The following is a 20,254-nucleotide window of genomic DNA, read 5'->3' on the forward strand; positions in this document are numbered from 1 at the left end:
AACCTTTTGGACTCCGATGACCGATATATCCGCACCGTACCATAGGTTCAACGCCAAAGACCGATTAATCTGTCACATATCACAGAGCAACATAAATAGACCTACGTGCATATGCATAAAGTTCAATTTCAGTTTTGACACTTCGGTGACGTGGCGTCAGTGTGACAGCTTTTGTGTTTGACACGGCGTCGAAAAGGTTAGGTTCTGTGGCCAGTTTACGCACGCTCCCTATACAAATTTACCTATACGACGTTACGAATTCTTGTTCGACTTACACGTCTATTTGTTGAGTTGTCTCACCAATATGAATAGTTTCTCAAGTTAAATTTTAAAAATAAATGTGTACTTTTCTTTATATTAAAATTAAATTAATAGATTACTACCTATCATGCACTCGCTGGTGGAATCGTAATTTCGGCGAAATCTATTCAAATTGCTTCCATGTTGATTTAATTATTTTTTAGTATTAAGTTAATCAGACTAAACATTTAAAAAAATCAAATTTGTTTTAACTTTAATCAAAATTAAATGATTATGTATATTTCGGACATAACCATTTTATCATGTATTGTATGAAGAGTACTATGTATTTAGGGTTAGTAAAAGATGTGTATGTAATAATGACTTTTATTTATTATACCATGACTACCATGAGATACCTTATATCTAAGTCAATGCTACTAAATGCCGAAGGACACTATTTACATTAATTATTATATAGAGTAAGAAAAACAAAATTCATCTTTTCTGTGGCCAAGTTCATAGCTAATATACGTCTAATTTATATTTTATAACGCTACATGATTACTTAATAGCTATATCTCTGATTTTAAATTTGGATTAGGTTAGCATCTATGCTAAGTATAAAACCCTTATTAGTGCTCTAGTTAAGAGGGTATCGTCCGTCCAGTGCCGCCCTCATTAGAAAGATTGTGTTTTCTAATAAAAACAATATATTTCTGTATAATCCAGTAATGTTGTCCTACTGATTCCCTAAATTTTTGGTCCTTGTCACAGTTTTATTTTGCTTATTTTTGCTCCATCACCCAAACGGCAAATGGTGGCCACTGTTTTCCGTAATATGTATACTTAGATCAAAAATTGGAAAGTACAACTTTAATATACAGAAATTAATTGGTCTGTTAGAAAATAAAATCCCCCTAATGAGGGCGCCACTGGACGGACGATACGATGTCCTCTTAAAAAAATACAGTCTTACTCATTTGTTATAGAACACATTTTTAAAGTCGAATGTGGTATGCCAGCCTTGATAAGGAATTACATATTAAACGTCAAATTACAAGCTTATTTATAGTATTTTATGCAACCGTTGTTTAAGAGAGTTCAAAATAGGCGAGTGGCGTAAGTAACAATTTGAGGCGAAGCCGAAAATTGTTAATAAAGACGCCACGTTTATTTTTTGACTCAGTTAAACAACGTTGCATACAATACTTTTTCTACGACCAAGCACTTACTTTAAAATAAAATTGTAAATTTAACAAATATTTTTCATTGAAGAAGTAGCAAAAAAATGGAGGGGACGGGCGGAAAAAGAATGAATGAAATTAAAAAAAAAACATGTCTATGGTTCACTTATTTGTCAGATATGACATTTAAAATAAGGTTGGCAACAATGTATTTCATTCAATATTTTTTAAGTGGTCATAACACGAAGTATCGAAAAAGTGCCAAAAAGATACTGCGTGTATGCACAAATGCTTTTTTGGGGAATAGACTAAAGACTTGTTTTGACAACTATAGGCACAGAATACTTACTTTATGCTATAGGGTAGGGTTTTAAAGGTGTGTGCACGACCCTTTAAATGTCAAATAAAAGTACGGGAGTAGAAAAATATTTTATCAAATCTACTGACTAAATTCTAAACTAACCATAGTTATTATACGAGTAGATACCTATACCTAGACTAATTTAATGCTAAAATAACATGAAAATTGGCATGAACATTAAAGTAACATAATATCATAAATCCATTTCCAAAATCGATTCAGTCATCCTCGAGATCGGGGAACATACAATAAAGAATAACAAATATCCCTTTTTGAAGTCATTTAAAAAATTACAACGGAATCCACACTGAATGCGTATACAGCACATCTCCGGCTGTGCCTAGCAGGGTTATGGCGCTAGTTTTCGTTCACTTGGCGCACAAAATAGATCTATCTAAATAAAAATAACATTTCGCAAGTAGCGAATTATAAATGAAATATATTAATCGTTATTCCGTCAAGTGGATGGAAACTATATCGCTTGCGTTGCGTGCTGCACTCGTTAAGCATAGATGAATTCATTGCAGTCTGTTTTTTTTTTTACTTTGAAGTACATATGTATAGTATGTATGGGACGCTTGTTTTTGTATAGAAAATGTATTATGGTGTAGTACTTTAACATAATACTCATAGAGGTGTAAAGTTCAAGAAAAAATCGTGCAGTTTAACAGCTGAAGTAGATGTTGCTGTATAGCTCCATATGTGTTGACAGCCAGAGTTACCGGATAATGTACTGAGTGAGTCGTACAGCTTCATTTAAGCGCATCCAATGAGAAGTCCGCTTTAAAGGCTCAGTTTCATTGGTCGACAGGGCCCGCAAGCGGGATGCGGGAGATTTTCAAAACGCCTCATGCCATTATGAGTTTCACTATAGTCTATTTTTTTATTCGGTGTGTCATTTCATACTATGAAATGTCATTTTAGTAACGAATAAAAAAATAGACTTTAGTAGTTTTACTGCCTAATACGGGGAGTCACCGCACGATACAGCGTGTCGTCGACCGAGCTAGTCGTTTAAAGCAGGGAGTCGGCTAGGTGCGAGGCGGAGTCGGTCCCGACGCGCTGGACCCGCGGCGCGGGCGCGGGTCAGGTGGCGCGGCCCTTGCCCTCCTTGATCGCGATCACGTAGCGCTGCGCCACGCGCTCCGGCGGCGAGTACCCGTCCGCGTACGACGAGTCCTGCCATTGCGACGAGGGCCCATTATTACAACACGATTTATGACAAACTAATGGGTCGAACCACAGACAATCCAACCTCTAGACATAGCATAGTCGCGCTACCCCCTCTGCCACACATACGGTAGCGTTACTCCATCTTCGAGTCAATCCCGTGCCGTGATTGGTCCGTGTCTTTGAACGGACCAATCACGGCACGGGATTCGCTCACCTCGTCCCCCCGCACCCCCGTATTTTTGGCAGCATCGGTTTCATGAAAGAATTGGCCTAAGCTCAGTCTAGAGGTTGGATTGTCAGTGGGTCGAACACATACTGTTTCTGTAACACGTATCGAATAGCATATTACATGGGATTAACACGTTCACTGTCCCCATACAAAATGATATGACAAAGTCATACATCCAAGTGTGCTTTCACTTTGAAGTTGTGAATGTGAACCCATAGTGGAAAGCACGGACTCCTGAAAAAAAGCTTCACGACTCCGCATTGGGGGCACCCAGACAGGGAACGTGTTAAAATAAGATACTGACAATTTTTTTTGTAACCATTTTATTACTAGCTGCTAGTTAGGTGAGCTGGAAGAGATCCCTGGGATAAGTTCGCCTTTGTACCTTTATATCTGTAAATATTATGTAAACCTGTGTTGTGCAATACAGTGATTACTACTACTGCTAGTACTTCTCGTGACCTATCTAATAAACCTAAACTCGATATGCAGTTCATCATCAGTATCACCACTCATCAGAACAGCTCCATGTTAGCATATCATCAGGAATAATATTTAAATAACCTAACCTTACAGTACTGAAAAGGGTAACAAAATAGCTTACTTCAAACAAGACCTCGTAGGGGTCGGCGGCGGAGGCGGGCAGGCGGTTGACGACGGCGCGGTAGAAACACGTCGTCTGCGGGTACAGCGCCATCACCTGTACGTACAAATAATGCAAACAATTAAATTGTTTTTGTCGTATGTTCCGATCATCCGAGTTTGGCGAATAAATATTACAAATAATATATCGAAAAAAGTTTTGTACAGTGGTTGCTGATAAAGACTGAATTGTTATTAGAGAAAAGTGGTTTACAAATTCTTGAGGAACCAGGGCTATTACCGCGAAAATCAATGTTCGCAAATTGAGGGCATTTTTCTCTGTCACTCTAATTACGCCTTTATTGGAATAAAAGAGAAAGATCCCCGCAATTTGCGAATTTCGGTTTTCGCGGTAGCCCCTCAAGATTTCCTGTGTTTCAGGCAGCAAAGGAGAATATTAATAAATTTCTAATTATTTACTTAATTAAATAAGGTATAAATTCGTTTTAATACATGGGTAACATATACTACATTTTTTTTATACGAAAGAAAGTTTTTGTAAGAGACGAGAATAATGTAACTGACCACGGCCCCCTTGGGGAAGAGCGCGTGCTCGTCGGTGCGCGGGTCGGCGCGCATGAGCGGCAGCGGCACCACGCGCCGCTTGCTCAGCACGTGCCGGTTCTTCTGCTCCTCGTCGATGTCGTCCACCTCGTACTTGCCCTGCGCCGGCAGCCAGCTCACCACCTGCACAAAATAGATACAGTACAGAAATCAATCTACATACAAAGTGCGCTCGAGCAACGCACACATAGACACTGCTCACGGACACGATATCTCGGACCGGTTGGGACCAGTGCGAGCGCGAGTGCCATCCGCTTGAGACACGCGTCTGTGAGCTTTTTTGTGCAATAATGGAGAAACAAAAATAAAGTTATTATGACTGTTCAGTGGACGGTTGTTTAAATTCAACATTAAACGGTGAATTCTCGCTTTTTAAGCTACCAGTGGTTTCAGAGAGGTAAGTAGGTATCTGCTTGTATTTCGATGGTTCGTTTTAACGTTAAACAGAACAGTTAGGTAGGTAGATATGCACCCCGCCCCGGCCACTACTAGATACGAGTGCCACTATCACGATAGTTTTTTGTGCATAAATCATAGTTGACAACCCTAGAGCGACCGCCGAGCGTAGGTATGAAAAGTGAAGTACATACATGTGATTGACTTCTGTACTGTATCTATTTTGTGCCACCTGCTCAGGCAAAAGAGCAGTAGCGTAGCGTAGTGGGGGCGGGGGGGGCGGCCCGCCCCGAGCGGCACTTTTAGGGGGCGGCAAAATATCAGAATAAATACCGATAATATCGTATAAATATTTGAACTATATCAGTCGCACTTATTATATTGAAATACGTAAGCTAGGGGGCGGCAAAATTTTCATCCGCCCCGAGCGGCCGAGACCCACGCTACGCCACTGCATAAAAGTAGCTCAGGAGAATCGATCATGTTGGTCAATCAACTTTTTCTTGTCACACGTTGCTATGGTTACGGTCTCCTGAGTCACTCTTAAAATTCTAGGTTTTTCGTATTTAAATGAACCAAACTTGCATTTTGTGGTAGTTATAAAACCTTTCCATAATGGGACATCTACTGAGCATGTCAGTAGAACATGGTACAGTAGTTCAGAAGAACTACTGTACCATGTTACTGTGTGTGTAGATTGTTAGAAAACAATCTATGCTACTATTGTCTCCTCGCTGATGGGACAGAATAACAACAAGAAATAGTTGATTGACCCTGTACAGTCGCCATCAGATATATCGGAGCGGCCGAGGTGCTCAAAAATATCTGAGCACGCGCTCCAATACCTTTACAATAGAGGCGTGTTCAGATATTTGTGAGCTCCTTGGCCGCTCCCATATATCGGATGGTGACTGTACATAATTAACAAATGTGACCGAATTATATTCAGACGTCATTTCATAAGCTAATTCTTTCCTGACTATGTCCCGGTTTGGTTGTATCTATCTGATATACAATATGTTTTTTATGGAATATTATGTTTGCATTAGACGATTCTAATTTAGAATAACGAGTGCCCTAAGCTTTTTTAGAATGCAATCAGGCTAGCTCGAAGATCAGGAGGAGGCCAGCCCTAGTCTTCCAGTTTACATAAAGCCATCCTAGCGGGGAGAGCTTCGAAAAAACTAACAGTCTTCATCCGTCCAAATAAACCTAGAAGAATAAAACCGGCCAAGTGCGAGTCGGACTCGCGCACGGAGGGTTCCGCACCATCAACAAAAAATAGAGCAAAACAAGCAAAAAACGGTCACCCATCCAAGTACTGACCCCGCCCGACGTTGCTTAACTTCGGTCAAAAATCACGTTTGTTGTATGGGAGCCCCTCTTAAATCTTTATTTTATTCTGTTTTTAGTATTTGTTGTTATAGCGGCAACAGAAATACATCATCTGTGAAAATTTCAACTGTCTAGCTATCACGGTTCGTGAGATACAGCCTGGTGACAGACGGACGGACGGACAGCGGAGTCTTAGTAATAGGGTCCCGTTTTTACCCTTTGGGTACGGAACCCTAATACATGAACAAATAGAATTAGTTTAACCCTTAATCTGTGAGCTGTCTAATGCTTTGTAGACATTTGGCAACACTATGCATTTAAGGGTTAACCGACCTCAGCCAGGATCCAGTTCTCCTCCTTGTCGGAGACGCGCACCAGCGCGGCCACGGCGTCGCCGGCGCGCGCCACGTGGCCGGGGTCGGCCGGCACGGCGCCGCACAGCGCGGGCGCGCGCTCGCCGCCGCCGCGCCCCACGTGCAGCGGCAGCGTGGCCGCGGCCGACAGCAGCATCTTCATCAGCGCCCCGCACCCGATTGTCTCCTTGTTGCCGGCGTGCCGCGCCTGATAACATTTTATTTCATTTCATTTCATTTATTCACTTCAATCAATCAGCACTTACAGATAAACCTTACGTGCTAATTGGCATTACATTGCTCAGTGTCTAACATGCATTAACTGAAATAAATACAATAAAATACAATCGGATTAAATCAAAACTTAAATTATATGTACAATACCGAATAATTATGGAATTAGGAACAATATTAATGTCAAAATCGTCTAAATAAAATAATGATAACAATTTAAATTTACATTTTACAATATGGTCCTTATGGTCCCCCTTGTCTGCCAGTATCCAAAGCGGCTCCCGAAATTACTATACCCGAACGCCATCAATATCTCCATGTTGCTATATTACTGCCTTAAGTACATGTTCTTCTACAACATGTTAGCTTTAAGGCAACATTCATTAAAATTGCCAAAGTTTCAGGTGGCATATTGCAAAGACAGCAAGTTTTAAAAGAAATATAGATTTATAGAATACAAATATTTTAAGGTTACACTTTTAATTTTTTTTTTTTAATAATCAGTACATAAGTTTCAAACTGTCAAAAATTTGTAAATAATACCTGAATGCGTCGCTCATTCTTAATACTTCGAATTTCGTATATCCGATTGAGAGCCGCGCGGAGCACCCTTTCTTCCTGTTCGGCCGCTGCAAGTCCCGCTTTGTACAAGCTTTTCAGTTGCATTTGCTATAAAATAATTTCATTCCAAATGAGGTATTTAAGAAAAATTCTGGATAATGTATAATTGTTCCAAAAATTACAACAATTTGTTATTTAAAATATCTACTTTACAGTTAATAGCGTACAACTAAGCCTGTCATTATAAAGTGTAGACCTGTCCAGGGTTCAATTAAAGTGGGCAGACTTTCAAATGTATCTGGATCTGGGAACCACACACTATTAAAAAAAAACGCTATTTCAGTAAGTTTCTGTTTCAGGCTGGCACAAAATTGAAACCTTGTCATTTAGCAAACTAATCATAGAGCATAGGCTCTTGCATCTATATGCAATCAGAGCTCTTATATGCTAGGTCAGCGGCCAGCAATCTTTTAGCAGTCAAGGGCCACATAGTTGTTAACGAAGTTGACGCGGGCCATACTTTGTTAATATTTATGACTTTATGAGACATTGTTGTTTGTCAATATTACATACAAAATAGCCAGGGAGGCTCGCGGGCCGCAAGTGACAGGTTCACGGGCCACATGCGGCCCGCGGGCCGCTAGTTGCCGACCGCTGTGCTAGGTGAACAATGAAATAAATAAAAAAAACATGCATACAGCAAGCTACAAAAGTGTATGGCCACTTTATGAATGAATTCCATTCTGGGTGTACCTGTTGGGATGATCCGGAAGAATCCTCATTTGAAGGTGGAGACTCAGCTGCTTTTTCTGCCTTTAATATGGACTCTATGCATTGTTCATTACGGCCCCTTTCAGCTTCAATTTCATATATCAGCCTGTGCAATGCTCTAAGTCGCTCCTAATAAGAAATTATGAAGGAAACTATCAGTTACACTAGTATATTACTATATTAATGAGTACACTCTTCAAAAACCTTGTATTAAGATGTTACGTTAAAAAATATTTTAGTAAATTTAATAAGCAAAGCAATAATCACCTGTACTTGTTGTGCCGCAACATCAGCGGTTAGCGGCATTGTTGGACAACTTTGTAGACAATTTCCAGCTTAAATATCCAACGTGCAGCCAAGTGCTGAACACGAATATCTGAAGACGATAATAACAACAATAAAATCACTAAAACCTGATAAATAAACTGGAATGTAGAATACGACAAAAATACTACCAGAATAGAAATTTCACGCCAAGTCAAACTGATAACCATTAGATTTACTTTTTAAATTGTATATTATTTACAAACAAACCGCTAGTCTTATTCAATCCTTTACAAGGCTTTTGAAGAGTATACGAAAATGATACGAAAGCCAAAAAACAGCTTGATTGAAATGATTGACAACTTTGACGGCTGACACTTAATGAATGAATGGAATTAAGTTTTCATTCATTCAGGCTATTCAGGGAATTGTTTTAACCGTAGTACAAAGTGTGCAATACCGAAATTACCACGTGTAGAGGCAGCTTTTTGGCCATAGACTAACTGCAGCTGTCATTATATTTTTAGTTTGCAATGATTGTCATTTGTCAGTAGTGTTTGGTTTGGCGTTTAATTTTCAGTTATCAGTATTTTGCCAAACAAATCTATAAATATCTGGAAAATAATGATATGTTTGTGAAATTTCCCCCATCATAAAATATTCGGTTGACCGAAAGTAAGTGGTGGTAACCATATTTTCTATTTAGGTCAACCGCTTATGAACAAAATTGGTTACCGGTACGTCGATAGCCTTAAACCGCTGTAGCATCTTCGTAATCATTATATTTTCTCGGTGATTACTGTTATGTTCTACATGTAGTGTTCATTTTCAGATAACCCGCAATCTTTAAATATTGTATTAATGATACAAGTGGTTCCCTGACATGGCTGATAATGATGACTATTTAGATTCGATTGACAACAATCATCTAGACGGGACCAACGGTTCCCTAAATATGACCGACAGCAGCCTTGGCGTAAGTACACCTTATATTCTTAACTCCCATAACAATCTACATCTGATTCAGTTATTTGACAACAACCAGCTTCTGTTTACCATACAAAACAACTTCTTAATAATTTTATAGGTACTGTTACGTTACTAAAAGCTGTAACCAGAAATTTACAGACTGTATTTTAGGTTTTCCATTCCTGTTTCACTGAATGAATACCCTTAAATGTGGAATGCAAAACATTTATTGCACAGTGCAATGTTTTTGTGTACTGTGCTAGTTTCATGGCCCTAATTCTGTGTTTTAGTGGAAGTATTCAGATATTACCATTATATTGGAACTCAATAAGCATTTAGTTCAAGTATCCTGGAATTTCTACTTTATATATTTAGTTAATTTTACCATACCAACCCTAGTTGTTACTTAACTAGCAATCTGAAGTAAAATAAATAAATAGCTAGGCTAGAAGGAAAATAAATTAAGTTAAAGTATGAGGATGTTAATATCGACTCCATGGCTCACTTTAATCTTATTGTCCGATAAAATCTGCAATGAGAGGCTGCTTTTCTATCAAAAACTTGTTCCTGACTGGTAACCTCTTACAACTAATAGAGTGATAAACTGCAAGTTTCCTGAAAAAGTTGCAGCTCTCAGAGGCCCTGTGAACTTGGAGGCCTAAGCACCTGCTTGCACTACAGAGAAATGCAGTGCATAGCATGCTTTGTATGATGTAATGCAATAAGGATAGTTTTTTTGCTAGCTTAACATTAAAAAATCAAGTCTGATAGCCAGAGCTCGGCGGGGGTGAGCTAAGGAAAATCCTTATAATATGACGTAAGACATGTCAAATTATAAATAGCTCACCCCCGCTGACTCTGCTGATAGCGCTTTAGCTTACTATTTAAACTGTCCCATATCTGGAAATTTTTTGCAGAAAATAAGAGCTTCGAATTTGACTTCAGAATGTTTATATAAAAAATAAATCCAACAATTTTACTATCAATCTTTATAAAGCTAGTAATATTAGAATGACGATTCCAGGGTGGGGACGAGGCAGCCGGGGGAGAGGTGCCAGACCTGGCGGCCATCAAGGCGCGCGTGCGCGAGATGGAAGAGGAGGCAGAGAAGCTCAAACAGATGCAGACGGAGGTGGACAAGCAGATGAGCATGGGCAGCCCGCCCGGCCTCAGTGAGTATCACTATTATTATATTATGCACACTGCAGCAAGGTTGACTGACTAAAGATTCAGTGGTAGCATAGTTATATGATGTTAAAACCCAACAGATTATAATCGTTTACAACTGTTTTTTTTTTAACAAATTTTAGGATTATTTTTTTTTACTATTCTTAATAACTCGATTTTTTTTTTGTTTATTCTAATCTGTGAACTCAGACAGAGAAATACAATAGGCTACATGACTAATATTCATTTATGGTATCAATCGATCGGGTTTGTTTTTAGGATCAAATGTCTATATGGGACCCATTGCATTAAAGTAACACAAAAGTCAGAAATTGTAGTCAAAGGCCGACAGTCGCACTTCACTCGCGAAACGCCCTAAACAAAACGGTAAGGGAATGTGACGTCAAGGTCTCTGGGAGCCCATCTTGTAGTATTTACAAAACAAGAAAATTTCGTTTTTGTCGGTGAAATATTGCGTTTATCTATATAGTTGCTATACAATATTTTTTTGGATGAAATGTAAGGAATCGAATGGTACCCTTACTTTTATCGTTTTTGGAAGTTATAAAAAAACTGAAATTTTGAAACTTTCAAGACCTCTATTTTTGTAATTTTTCAATATTTTATTTTAATATCCACATTATTGTGATAAGTTGCTCGTTTGCTATCTGTTTTACTAGATTTTGTTATAAAATTCAACATGTGTCATCATCCCTATTGCTGCATCATCTGGTTCAAGCGTGTGCATTTCTCTTCATTGCTTCTAGTATGAATGAATTGAGTAAAGATAATGTTTAAGCACAACACCTCACCAAATGGTTCTTGTTATATAGAATAATGTACATAATTCAATGCATGAAAACATCTCAATCACAAACTTGAAGTAACTAAGGTGTAATGTACAGTAAAGGGTAGATTTAGTTCTTGAATTGTGTATTTTTTTATTGTGTAGGGATTCCTAAACTTCTTTTCCATTGACACCACGTACATGTACATATCTTTGTCTTTTTATTGCACATTTCAACTGTACAAAGGCAAACTTACCCCCAAAAGCACTACACTATTACTAGGTTAAGATTAACTTATGTTAGGATCATAAATACTAATGTCACAATTTATTTACAGCAAGTCCACTGAACATGTCGATTGAGGAGAAGATAGAGGCAGACAACAGATCCGTGTACGTGGGCAATGTGGACTACGGGGCTACGGCTGAGGAACTTGAACAACACTTTCATGGCTGTGGCTCCATTAATAGGTAAATTTTAATATTACTTTAGCATTACTGTTTAGATGTCATGATCCATCTAAGCGTCCTTAGTGACATTTCACTGTTTTAGAAATCATGCTTGGTTGAAAAACGTACTTTTTATTACTGCCCTCTGGCTGGCCAGAAAGTGTCAAGTTTGGGCCCACTGCCACTAAACGAATTTACCGCTTTCTGGCTCCGTCGAACACACAAATAGTAGTAAGAAAGAAAGCCTCTGATCACATGTTGGTGTGTGACAATTATGTGTGATCCTGATCTGAGACATTTCTTGCTATACTGTATGTAATATACTATTAACGACAGTGTCAACAGTGGCAAAAAAAGAAACATTATTTCTATTATTGTAATTAAATACTAGTTCTCAAAATAATTAAAGAAACAAATCACTGTTACACTTATTGGAAGTAGATTGCCTATTTGTAAATAAATAATTTAGGTATATAGCTATATTCCTCCTTCCCCTTTAAAAGTTTTAAAACTACCGTTTCACAATAGGAACACTTTATAACCTCTAAGGCCCACCACACAAAAAAATGCTAGTTCAATTTGAAATCAATAGTGAAGGAAATATCGTCATGTGACAAGCAAGCCACTAAGTACCTCCACAAGTTCATTGCCATAGTGAACCATATTAGTACGAAAAGAAGGTAGATTTTTGTTTAAATATTTTAGTAGTAGTAGTAGTCTCGGAGTAATAATCCAATATGGAGTGGTGACACGCACTAATTTCTATGTGAAAAATTCTGTCGTTTTCGGCGCGGGGGGCGAGGAACGCACACAAATAATGTAAACACTAATGCATTTTGTGCATGCGTCGCTACACACGCACACGACAAAATTATCAAACACTAGCATAAACTATATTCACACAAATACAAGAACAAACACAGACAACCCTGTCCGTGAACGAGATGATGTCAGTTCTAAGTAAACGTAGAAGTGCGAGGGACTTGTCGATAATATTGTCGATATTTTATTGACTGAATTTTAACTGTCTTCTTTAGTCAATTATAACCATCAAAAACATTACATGTAAAAAGGTGCAAGTCTCGCAACGCTTCTACTACAAAAAAGTTCGGTTATTTTAATCAGTGCCAGGGGGTGTTAAAACCGTATCAATAATATATCTTTAATTTGTAATACGTATAATGACTTGGACATCGCACGGCTGCATAATGACATAAGGATTATCGTCACCTATTAAAAATAATTCTAATTTGAACATAACGCTAGTTGCAGTTTGAGCATTACATATATTTACGAGTACGGTAAGAGTAAAGCATTATGTGCGATTGCCAAGTCATGATATGTATTACAAATTAAAGATATCTTATTGATACGGTTTTAACACCCCCTGGCACTGATTAAAATAACCGACTTGGTTTCACATTAGCATTACATGTCAAAACTTTTTTGTAGTAGAACATGTAACAAAAACATTACATGGGATCTCATCTCTTTTTGTAGACAGTCCTTCTTTCGGGTACTCATACCCATACTATGTATACACATATCATAACTAAACACATCTTTATTCATACTCACATCGTACATACATCGTAGTGTACCTTTACTTTACCTACTATTTGTAGGAACTGCAACAGTAACTTTGTAATAGCATATATTTATATGGAATTACAAACTTACTTATGCAGTTCTTAGATATTTAAAACGTGACTGATATTGCAATATTTTTAGGTTTTCGATGGCTTGATAAGCTGAAAACTACTTATGTTTAAAATTTATTGCATCTTTTGGAAATCTAAAAAAATAAATCAAAATAACAATATATTTATAATGTTCATATAGATTTTATCGATATTGGTTTTTATGGTGTCCCATCACTAACTATGGTAGAGTGATACCAGAGTAATAAATTAAAAGTGCCTATTTATGGAAAATGACGGCAGTAAATACCTTATAATAAATAAATTACAATACAAACGTTGGACATGTCAAATAAAAAATATACGATAGAAACTAAGAAAAAATGAATTTTTAAACAGTAGTAGTGCGTTAGTTTTCGACCAGCTTTAGTTTTCGTCCACTTGACGAAATTGAATATAAATCTACATTGCTGCACAAATTTGGACTTAATGCAATCCTTAATGTCGAGACAATATATCTATCTACATAAAAAATGTATTTGGCAAGTAGCAAATTAAATATCAAATATGTTATTTGCTAATCTGTCATGTGGACGAAAACTAGAGACTACCTAGAGCATGGACGGAAACTGCACAATGACCCTATATCGGTAATACTTATCACGTTATTTATGATTTATACTATTTATTTCATTGAATGGATTATGTTGATATAAAAATAAGGTGTTATAGAAAAATAATGTGTTATATAAATTATATAACAATAAGCAACGCAAATTAGAAGTTAGGTATACATAATGAATATTTAGAAAGTCTTCTTTAAATTTTACCCTAAATTAGATCTAGTACCATGAAGTGGTATCACTTTCAGATTGACAATGTTTTTTAGTTTTTTGCTAAATTAGTGCACTATTTCATAATATTTACATGTAATAGTACTTACATATGAAAAGAAACGTGTTTTTTAAGTACGCTAGATGTTTCCGATCGGTTTTTACAGGAGAAAACGCTACAATTCGGCATTTTCTGCTCCTAACATTCCGCTTAGACTGACGTTTGCTGAATGGCGTATGACGTATGGCAACTAGTTTTATATAACCTCCTTGACCGGCGGCCGCCGACTTTTGGCAGAGGGGAACGCCTGTTAATGGCGGTTCCTGTTGGTTTATTATTCCGAGAGTAGTAGTAGTAATCACTTTATTGTACACAACACAGGTATACATAATATTTACAGAAATAAAGGTTACAAAGGCGAACTTATCCCTTTAAGGGATCTCTTCCAGCTAACCTTCGAATAGACGAGGGGAGAATTCAAATTAGACAAACTTACGAAATGCACAGTGACAATTTAAAAGTAAACTAACCAAAATATCCAAAAGTAAATAAAATACATAAATAGTATTATAAAATAAAATACATGCTACATACATAAATACTAAACATATATTACATATAATATATTAATATATTATAGTAATTAGTGACTTTTGCTCGTCACCTGACAATATGGTCGAAGGAAAAGTAGCAGAGCTACACCAGGAAGGTTTTTTTTGTTATCCAACATCCAACTCCTAATGAGGTAAAAATGGAATTCAAAGAGTGTATGTATATGAGTTTTTTATGCAGGGAAAGTCACGGGCGGGGCCTAGTTGAATATAAATATGCATTTTTTGTTACAGGGTTACAATATTATGTAATAAGTTTGATGGACATCCTAAAGGATTTGCGTACATAGAGTTCGGAGACAAAGACAGTGTACAGACCGCCATGGCCATGGACGAGTCGTTATTTAGGGGGCGTCAGATTAAGGTGAGTCCATTTTAAGAATTTATTCTTTAATAAGAATGGGGAGGTCGTATCACGGTCGCGGCCGCCCGGAGTACTAACAGCAACACTTCACTGTCAGTGAACCATGTCTTTGTAATAAGGATTACTTGTCTCACCAGGCGGCCTACTAGCCAAGGATGAGCCAAGGTGACAATCGCTATCGCTTCGCCATCGAAACGCTTTGTGTCTCTCTATCACTCTTCCATATTAAAGTGACAGTCGCGTTTCGTTCGCTACGGAGTGTTAGCGATTGGCACGTTGTCTACGGGGCCCGAGCCTTCATAAAGCTTGAGCGTATAAAAGTGCGTCTCGCCGCTATGCTGTGAGCCCCATATTTTACGCCCAAACTCAGACCCGCCTTCCCGATACTGTTAGTAGAGTGCGAGTCTCGGGCTGATATGTTGGTTTTGTGTCAGGTGATGCCCAAGCGCACCAACAAGCCGGGGCTGTCGTCCACGAACCGGCCGCCGCGGGGCGCGCGCGGGCGCGGGCGCGGCTTCCGCGGCGGCTACTCGTCCTACTACTCCGGCTACCGGCCCGTGCGGCGCGGCAGGTACAACCCGTACTAACCCCGACCCGGCCAAGGTGCCAAGTCTGAGCCTCCACCGACCGCCCCGCCGGGGGGGCTCAGAATAATGTACCACCATTCCCTGGTTGCGGGTTAGCGCCGAGGACGCTCTTCGCGCACTATTAGATCGAATTACTTGTAGACGTAGTGTTTACACTTTTATAGAGGTTGTGCATGGTCGCCGTATACGAGTATGGTTTCTTTCATTTATGTTATGCCCTACTTATGTATTTATTTACCGTGGTCTGTTTTTATTTCTAGAGACTGACAAAATTTGAATTTCGTAAATACTTGATGTATCCGGCGTGTTAAATTTGATATGGCTACAGTGATAATTTGGATAGGTATCCGATGTCGGAATTACAAGGATAGTTTATTAACAGAAATCAGGTCTGTTATAATTAACAGATTTATATTAATTAATAGAAATAACTTCTAATGTCTGTCTGTACCATGTAAAGCACCCTGTCGTTTTCTAACATTTGCATAGTTTTCGTCTCTGGGAATAAAACAGATAGGTACCTAATCGGCCGAAAGGGGAGTAATTGGTATTATGTAATGTCATGCTTGCCTAAGTGCAAAATTGTGATTATCAATGAAACTATTGTTTAAATTTACGTTACATATTATTATTATTTTAGGACCCTGGTGATTGAATGCACTCTCGTTGCACTTGCTGTTTGAGTAGGTGCCTATCTGAATAGCCATTAGAAAAATTACAATATCCCCCAAACAGCTGGGTTGTGCAATATCTAACTTATCATATAGACATGAATCCTGATTTCCATGGTAGCAAAAAGCATAAGTCAGTATCATAAAATTTCTTAACCTTGTACTACTTACTTACTAATACATGAAAGTAACTAATTAATTACACGATCCAGTAATTCGGACGATTTTGTAATTTTGCTACATGGCTGTTCTGATAGGAACGTTAGGAGCCCGTTACTCTCTAAATAATCTATCTTTACTCCTTTTTTTGTTTAGTATTTCATTATTTAGCCTTTTTATAATCAGTGTTGTACCTTTATTAAATTTGTCTGTACTCGTTTGTAATTCGACTTAGTAGTGCTCGACAAAATGTTTTAGAATGCAGCTCAGTTTGGCTTCACTATGTGGATACAGTTGGCTCTCGAGTACTGGCTATGGCATGGTCCTCTCCAAAAGGAGTTCTGATGAAATTATTTTATGAATTATGTCCTCAAAGAAAAGTGCATCTTATTATAATATGATAGGTATGCATGTGGGTCAGTCGTGACATCTTTTGTTCGTAGCGAGAAGTACAATGTAGAATTGTAACAAAAGTCCCTTATTTTTACTATGTTGACAAAAAAGAAACATAATTTATACCCACTCTACTCTATTATGACGAATAAAGTTTTTCGATAAAGACATATGTATTTTCAATACTTCCTCCTCTTCCTAGTTTCAGTTTGCACGTGGGGACGTTTGCATGAGCGCAGTAGTGCATCCGTGTCTTGGTCAGGCTAAGGGTGGTACTCCACCTGCCCAATTTCTTTGTCCAATGTGCATCACGTCTAACCCTCTCATTTCCCTGTGGCTCCAATATGAGTCGGAATTGTATGGATTTGAGAGGTCCTGGGAAATGAGGGGTTAAACAAAATGAGAGACGCAAATACACATCGGACCGAGATATTGGACAGATGGAATACCGTCCTAAGGTAGAGATTAATGTCGTGCCTTGTTCGCAGAGGTTACAGGCGCGGCATGTATTACTCCCCTTACTGAGTGCGGTAAGGGGCCGCCCGCGTAGTGTAAGCGCTCTAACGTTAGTGGACCCGCCGCCGCCGCGCGACGCCGAGCCCGCGCCGACTAGGCTCCTCCCGCCCCCGACCGCACGTTCACGTTTCTTTCCACCGCACCGTCGCCGCTGCCGGAGTCGTCTAACAAATAAAACTCACGGTCCCGCTTGCAGTTCTGCGAGATCTGACAAGATTGAAAGAGTAATATAGGTAGGAAACTACCATATTAGCCGCCTCCGACTTTAACAGGATCGATTCCTGGTTCGTCGTATTCTTGTTTCGTCGGAATTATATACATATAATTAAATATGTCGTGCAGTAAACCAGTATTTACTACCTAAATATGAAGATTTAATGTAATCACCAGTGATCGTACTTTTTCCAGCATTTTTAGCACATTTCGACGAATCAGGAATCCGACGAAACAGGAATACGACGAACCAGGACCAAACCGTCTGGTTAAGTATGCAGATACAGTCAAAGAATTTAATTTCCGACCCATTTCGTACTTTGTCACAGTGACAATCGATATGAAAGTCGCGAGAGACCGGCCCCAATTTCACCACGGCGACAGGTGCGACAATTCGGCAAATGTCACTGTTGCTGACGTCACAAGCATCCATGGGCTACGGTTACCGCTTATCATCGGGCGGGCCGTATTCCTGTTTGCCACCATTGTATTATTTTAAAAAACTATTAGATCGGCAAAATACAGGTATTTCTCTTTCGAAGTTTACGACGATTTGATGATGATGACAATTGTCACACGATTTAATAGAACTTTCGGTAAATCTTGACAGAAAATGAGTTCTGTATCGGAATTTCATGACAATTGTCGTGTTTCTTGTGACAATTGTCATTAGCTTCACAAAATAAGTACTTATTTATTGGCGATATAATGAAGTTTTTTTTTTAATTAATATGTTGGTGGCAAACAAGCACACCGCCCGTCCGATGGTAAGCGGTTACCGTAGTCTATGGAGGTCTGTGACGTCAGTAACAGTACTGTCGACAATTGTCGCACCTGTCACCGTGGTGAAATAGGGGCCTGGATACTATTGTCACTGTGACAGTTTCAAAATGGGTAGGAAATTAAATTATTTGACTGTACACACACTGTACATGATTAAATAGAAAATTTAAGGGAGGAACAACTCGGATTATGTTTAAGCTTATTGAAATAGTATCTAAGAGAAATATTGACGAAGGTGACTACAAACTATTTTAAATGACTCAGAAATTACTATTGACCGGTGTGAATCTTATCTAAATATAGATAATTAATTGTAAGCGTTTGTGGAGCGTGGATAGGTGTGCCTAATAATTTTGTTAGATGTTTGATCTTGTAGCATTATCGAGTTTTAGATGTTAACACGAGGTGATGGTATGCAAACATGCGGATAACATTAGAGATGTAGATATGCTAGCCACAAGTTTAAAGTATGAATTATCAATTATAATGATCTACAGTATTTTTCTTGTATTGTGTTGTACAGTTTTTCTTGTTCGTTGTAAGATCACCTTTTAAATATTACAACATTTTGAATAGAAGTAATTAGTCACATTTGGTTGTATAAAGTGTCATTCAATAGAACTTGCGAACTATGTAAACAAAAGTTACTAGTAATTTGACATTTAGTGTCAATTTTAGTATGGCGGTTTGTTTACATAGTTAGCAAGTTCTATTGAATGACACTTTAATGGATGTTCCATATTGTGTCAGTGATTTAATTTATGTCATCTTATATTTCCTGTTAATTTTTTTGAAAAAAATGAAATGGCACTCAAAAAGTATTAAGAAAATGCAAAAAAAATGTGCTGAATGAATGAGAAATATTGATTAAGAATAATTTTAAGAAAGAACTCTGTTGTTTTATTCGATGACCTCCTTGATGTCCTTTTTGGACAAATGCCAACAGACCGAAAATCCTCTTCCTCCATCTTTGAGAATGGATAACGTATTTTGAAGAGTTTTACATGGGGATGAAGGGAGGAGGACTACAACTAATATTATAAGCAGAAGTCGAAAATAGAGTTTGGGGCATCCGATTATGGAATTACAGTTACAGTTTTTCTTTGCCGCGACATCTATTGTCAACTAGCAGAACTGATAATCTAAAAGATTCTCTAATGTCCGCTACTTGACGCTAGATGTCGACCACGAAATAACTCGCGCTTTGGTAAGAAAACTGATGTATGGTTATCACTTATCACTCTTTCTTTACTTTTATTTCTCTATGGCAGAACCTACAATGCACAAGAAAACAATTTTGTGAACTGTAGCACTTGCTTTGGCGTGAAGTGTCAAGTCAATGTACAGTTATTTAACCGATTAAGACCACAAGATGTTATCCTTAAACACGCGCGCCCTATTGAGACGATTACCCTTCGCGCCTACATTTTATTAAATTTGCCGCTTTTTTCCACTGACGGAAAATTAAAAAATGTAGGCGTGAAGTGTTAAACCGTGTCCGGACGAGCTGGGCAAATCGACCGTTTGATCAGGAAAATAATAGGCGCCATTCTCATCTAGCGTCCACACGTACACACATTTAATCACCAATTTGCATTCCTTATATACTAAATTCGAAAATTGGCCTTTTTGTGTCCGCACCTGCAGCAGATTTGATCGGGGAATCAAATTGGCGTTTGCGTCCGCACGGCCTGATTCGATCGGACAATTTCATCAGATTGGCGAAAAAATTTCTCGTCTGGACTCCACTTTATCATCCCATAGAAAATTTGAATTTCACGCCATTTTCTAGTTTCTACT

At 38.3% G+C, this 20,254-nt stretch overlaps 2 protein-coding genes and 1 long non-coding RNA gene across 3 annotated transcripts; 1 reads left to right on the top strand and 2 right to left on the bottom strand.

Moving 5' to 3' along the window:
* Positions 1 to 2,833: 2,833 nt before the first annotated feature.
* On the bottom strand, positions 2,834 to 8,606 carry LOC134655173 (SAGA-associated factor 29). Its single transcript, XM_063510625.1, has 8 exons — positions 8,502 to 8,606; positions 8,314 to 8,422; positions 8,029 to 8,175; positions 7,258 to 7,383; positions 6,461 to 6,688; positions 4,358 to 4,519; positions 3,795 to 3,890; positions 2,834 to 2,967 (listed from the first exon to the last, which is right to left on the bottom strand). Exons 2-8 carry the CDS (start codon positions 8,350 to 8,352, stop codon positions 2,875 to 2,877), a joined length of 891 nt encoding a protein of 296 aa, XP_063366695.1. The 5' UTR covers positions 8,353 to 8,422; positions 8,502 to 8,606; the 3' UTR covers positions 2,834 to 2,874.
* A 247-nt stretch (positions 8,607 to 8,853) lies between these two features.
* Positions 8,854 to 9,270, bottom strand: LOC134654999 (uncharacterized). The gene is made up of 2 exons (XR_010097402.1): positions 9,148 to 9,270; positions 8,854 to 9,060 (listed from the first exon to the last, which is right to left on the bottom strand). It is a non-coding gene; the product is annotated as an uncharacterized LOC134654999 (long non-coding RNA).
* On the top strand, positions 9,132 to 17,549 carry LOC134654981 (polyadenylate-binding protein 2). The gene is made up of 6 exons (XM_063510435.1): positions 9,132 to 9,286; positions 10,304 to 10,451; positions 11,572 to 11,704; positions 15,003 to 15,132; positions 15,567 to 15,703; positions 17,431 to 17,549. The coding sequence occupies exons 1-6, from the start codon at positions 9,194 to 9,196 to the stop codon at positions 17,465 to 17,467; spliced, it is 678 nt and encodes a 225-aa protein (XP_063366505.1). The 5' UTR covers positions 9,132 to 9,193; the 3' UTR covers positions 17,468 to 17,549.
* Positions 17,550 to 20,254: the final 2,705 nt, after the last annotated feature.

Source organism: Cydia amplana, chromosome 16 (assembly GCF_948474715.1).
Source record: "Cydia amplana chromosome 16, ilCydAmpl1.1, whole genome shotgun sequence".
Lineage (NCBI taxonomy): Eukaryota > Metazoa > Arthropoda > Insecta > Lepidoptera > Tortricidae > Cydia > Cydia amplana.

What these genes read in the sequence shown, in the direction of transcription:
- LOC134655173 (XM_063510625.1), bottom strand. Translation starts at nt 8,352, where the DNA reads ATGCCGCTAACCGCTGATGTTGCGGCACAACAAGTACAG. An exon ending in TTGCGGCACAACAAGTACAG is followed by an intron (nt 8,176 to 8,313) that starts GTGATTATTGCT and finishes ATTTCTTATTAG; the next exon opens with GAGCGACTTAGAGCATTGCA. An exon ending in AGAATGAGCGACGCATTCAG is followed by an intron (nt 6,689 to 7,257) that starts GTATTATTTACA and finishes AAATGTTATCAG; the next exon opens with GCGCGGCACGCCGGCAACAA.
- LOC134654981 (XM_063510435.1), top strand. Translation starts at nt 9,194, where the DNA reads ATGGCTGATAATGATGACTATTTAGATTCGATTGACAACAATCATCTA. An exon ending in TGACCGACAGCAGCCTTGGC is followed by an intron (nt 9,287 to 10,303) that starts GTAAGTACACCT and finishes TGACGATTCCAG; the next exon opens with GGTGGGGACGAGGCAGCCGG. An exon ending in GGGCAGCCCGCCCGGCCTCA is followed by an intron (nt 10,452 to 11,571) that starts GTGAGTATCACT and finishes ATTTATTTACAG; the next exon opens with CAAGTCCACTGAACATGTCG.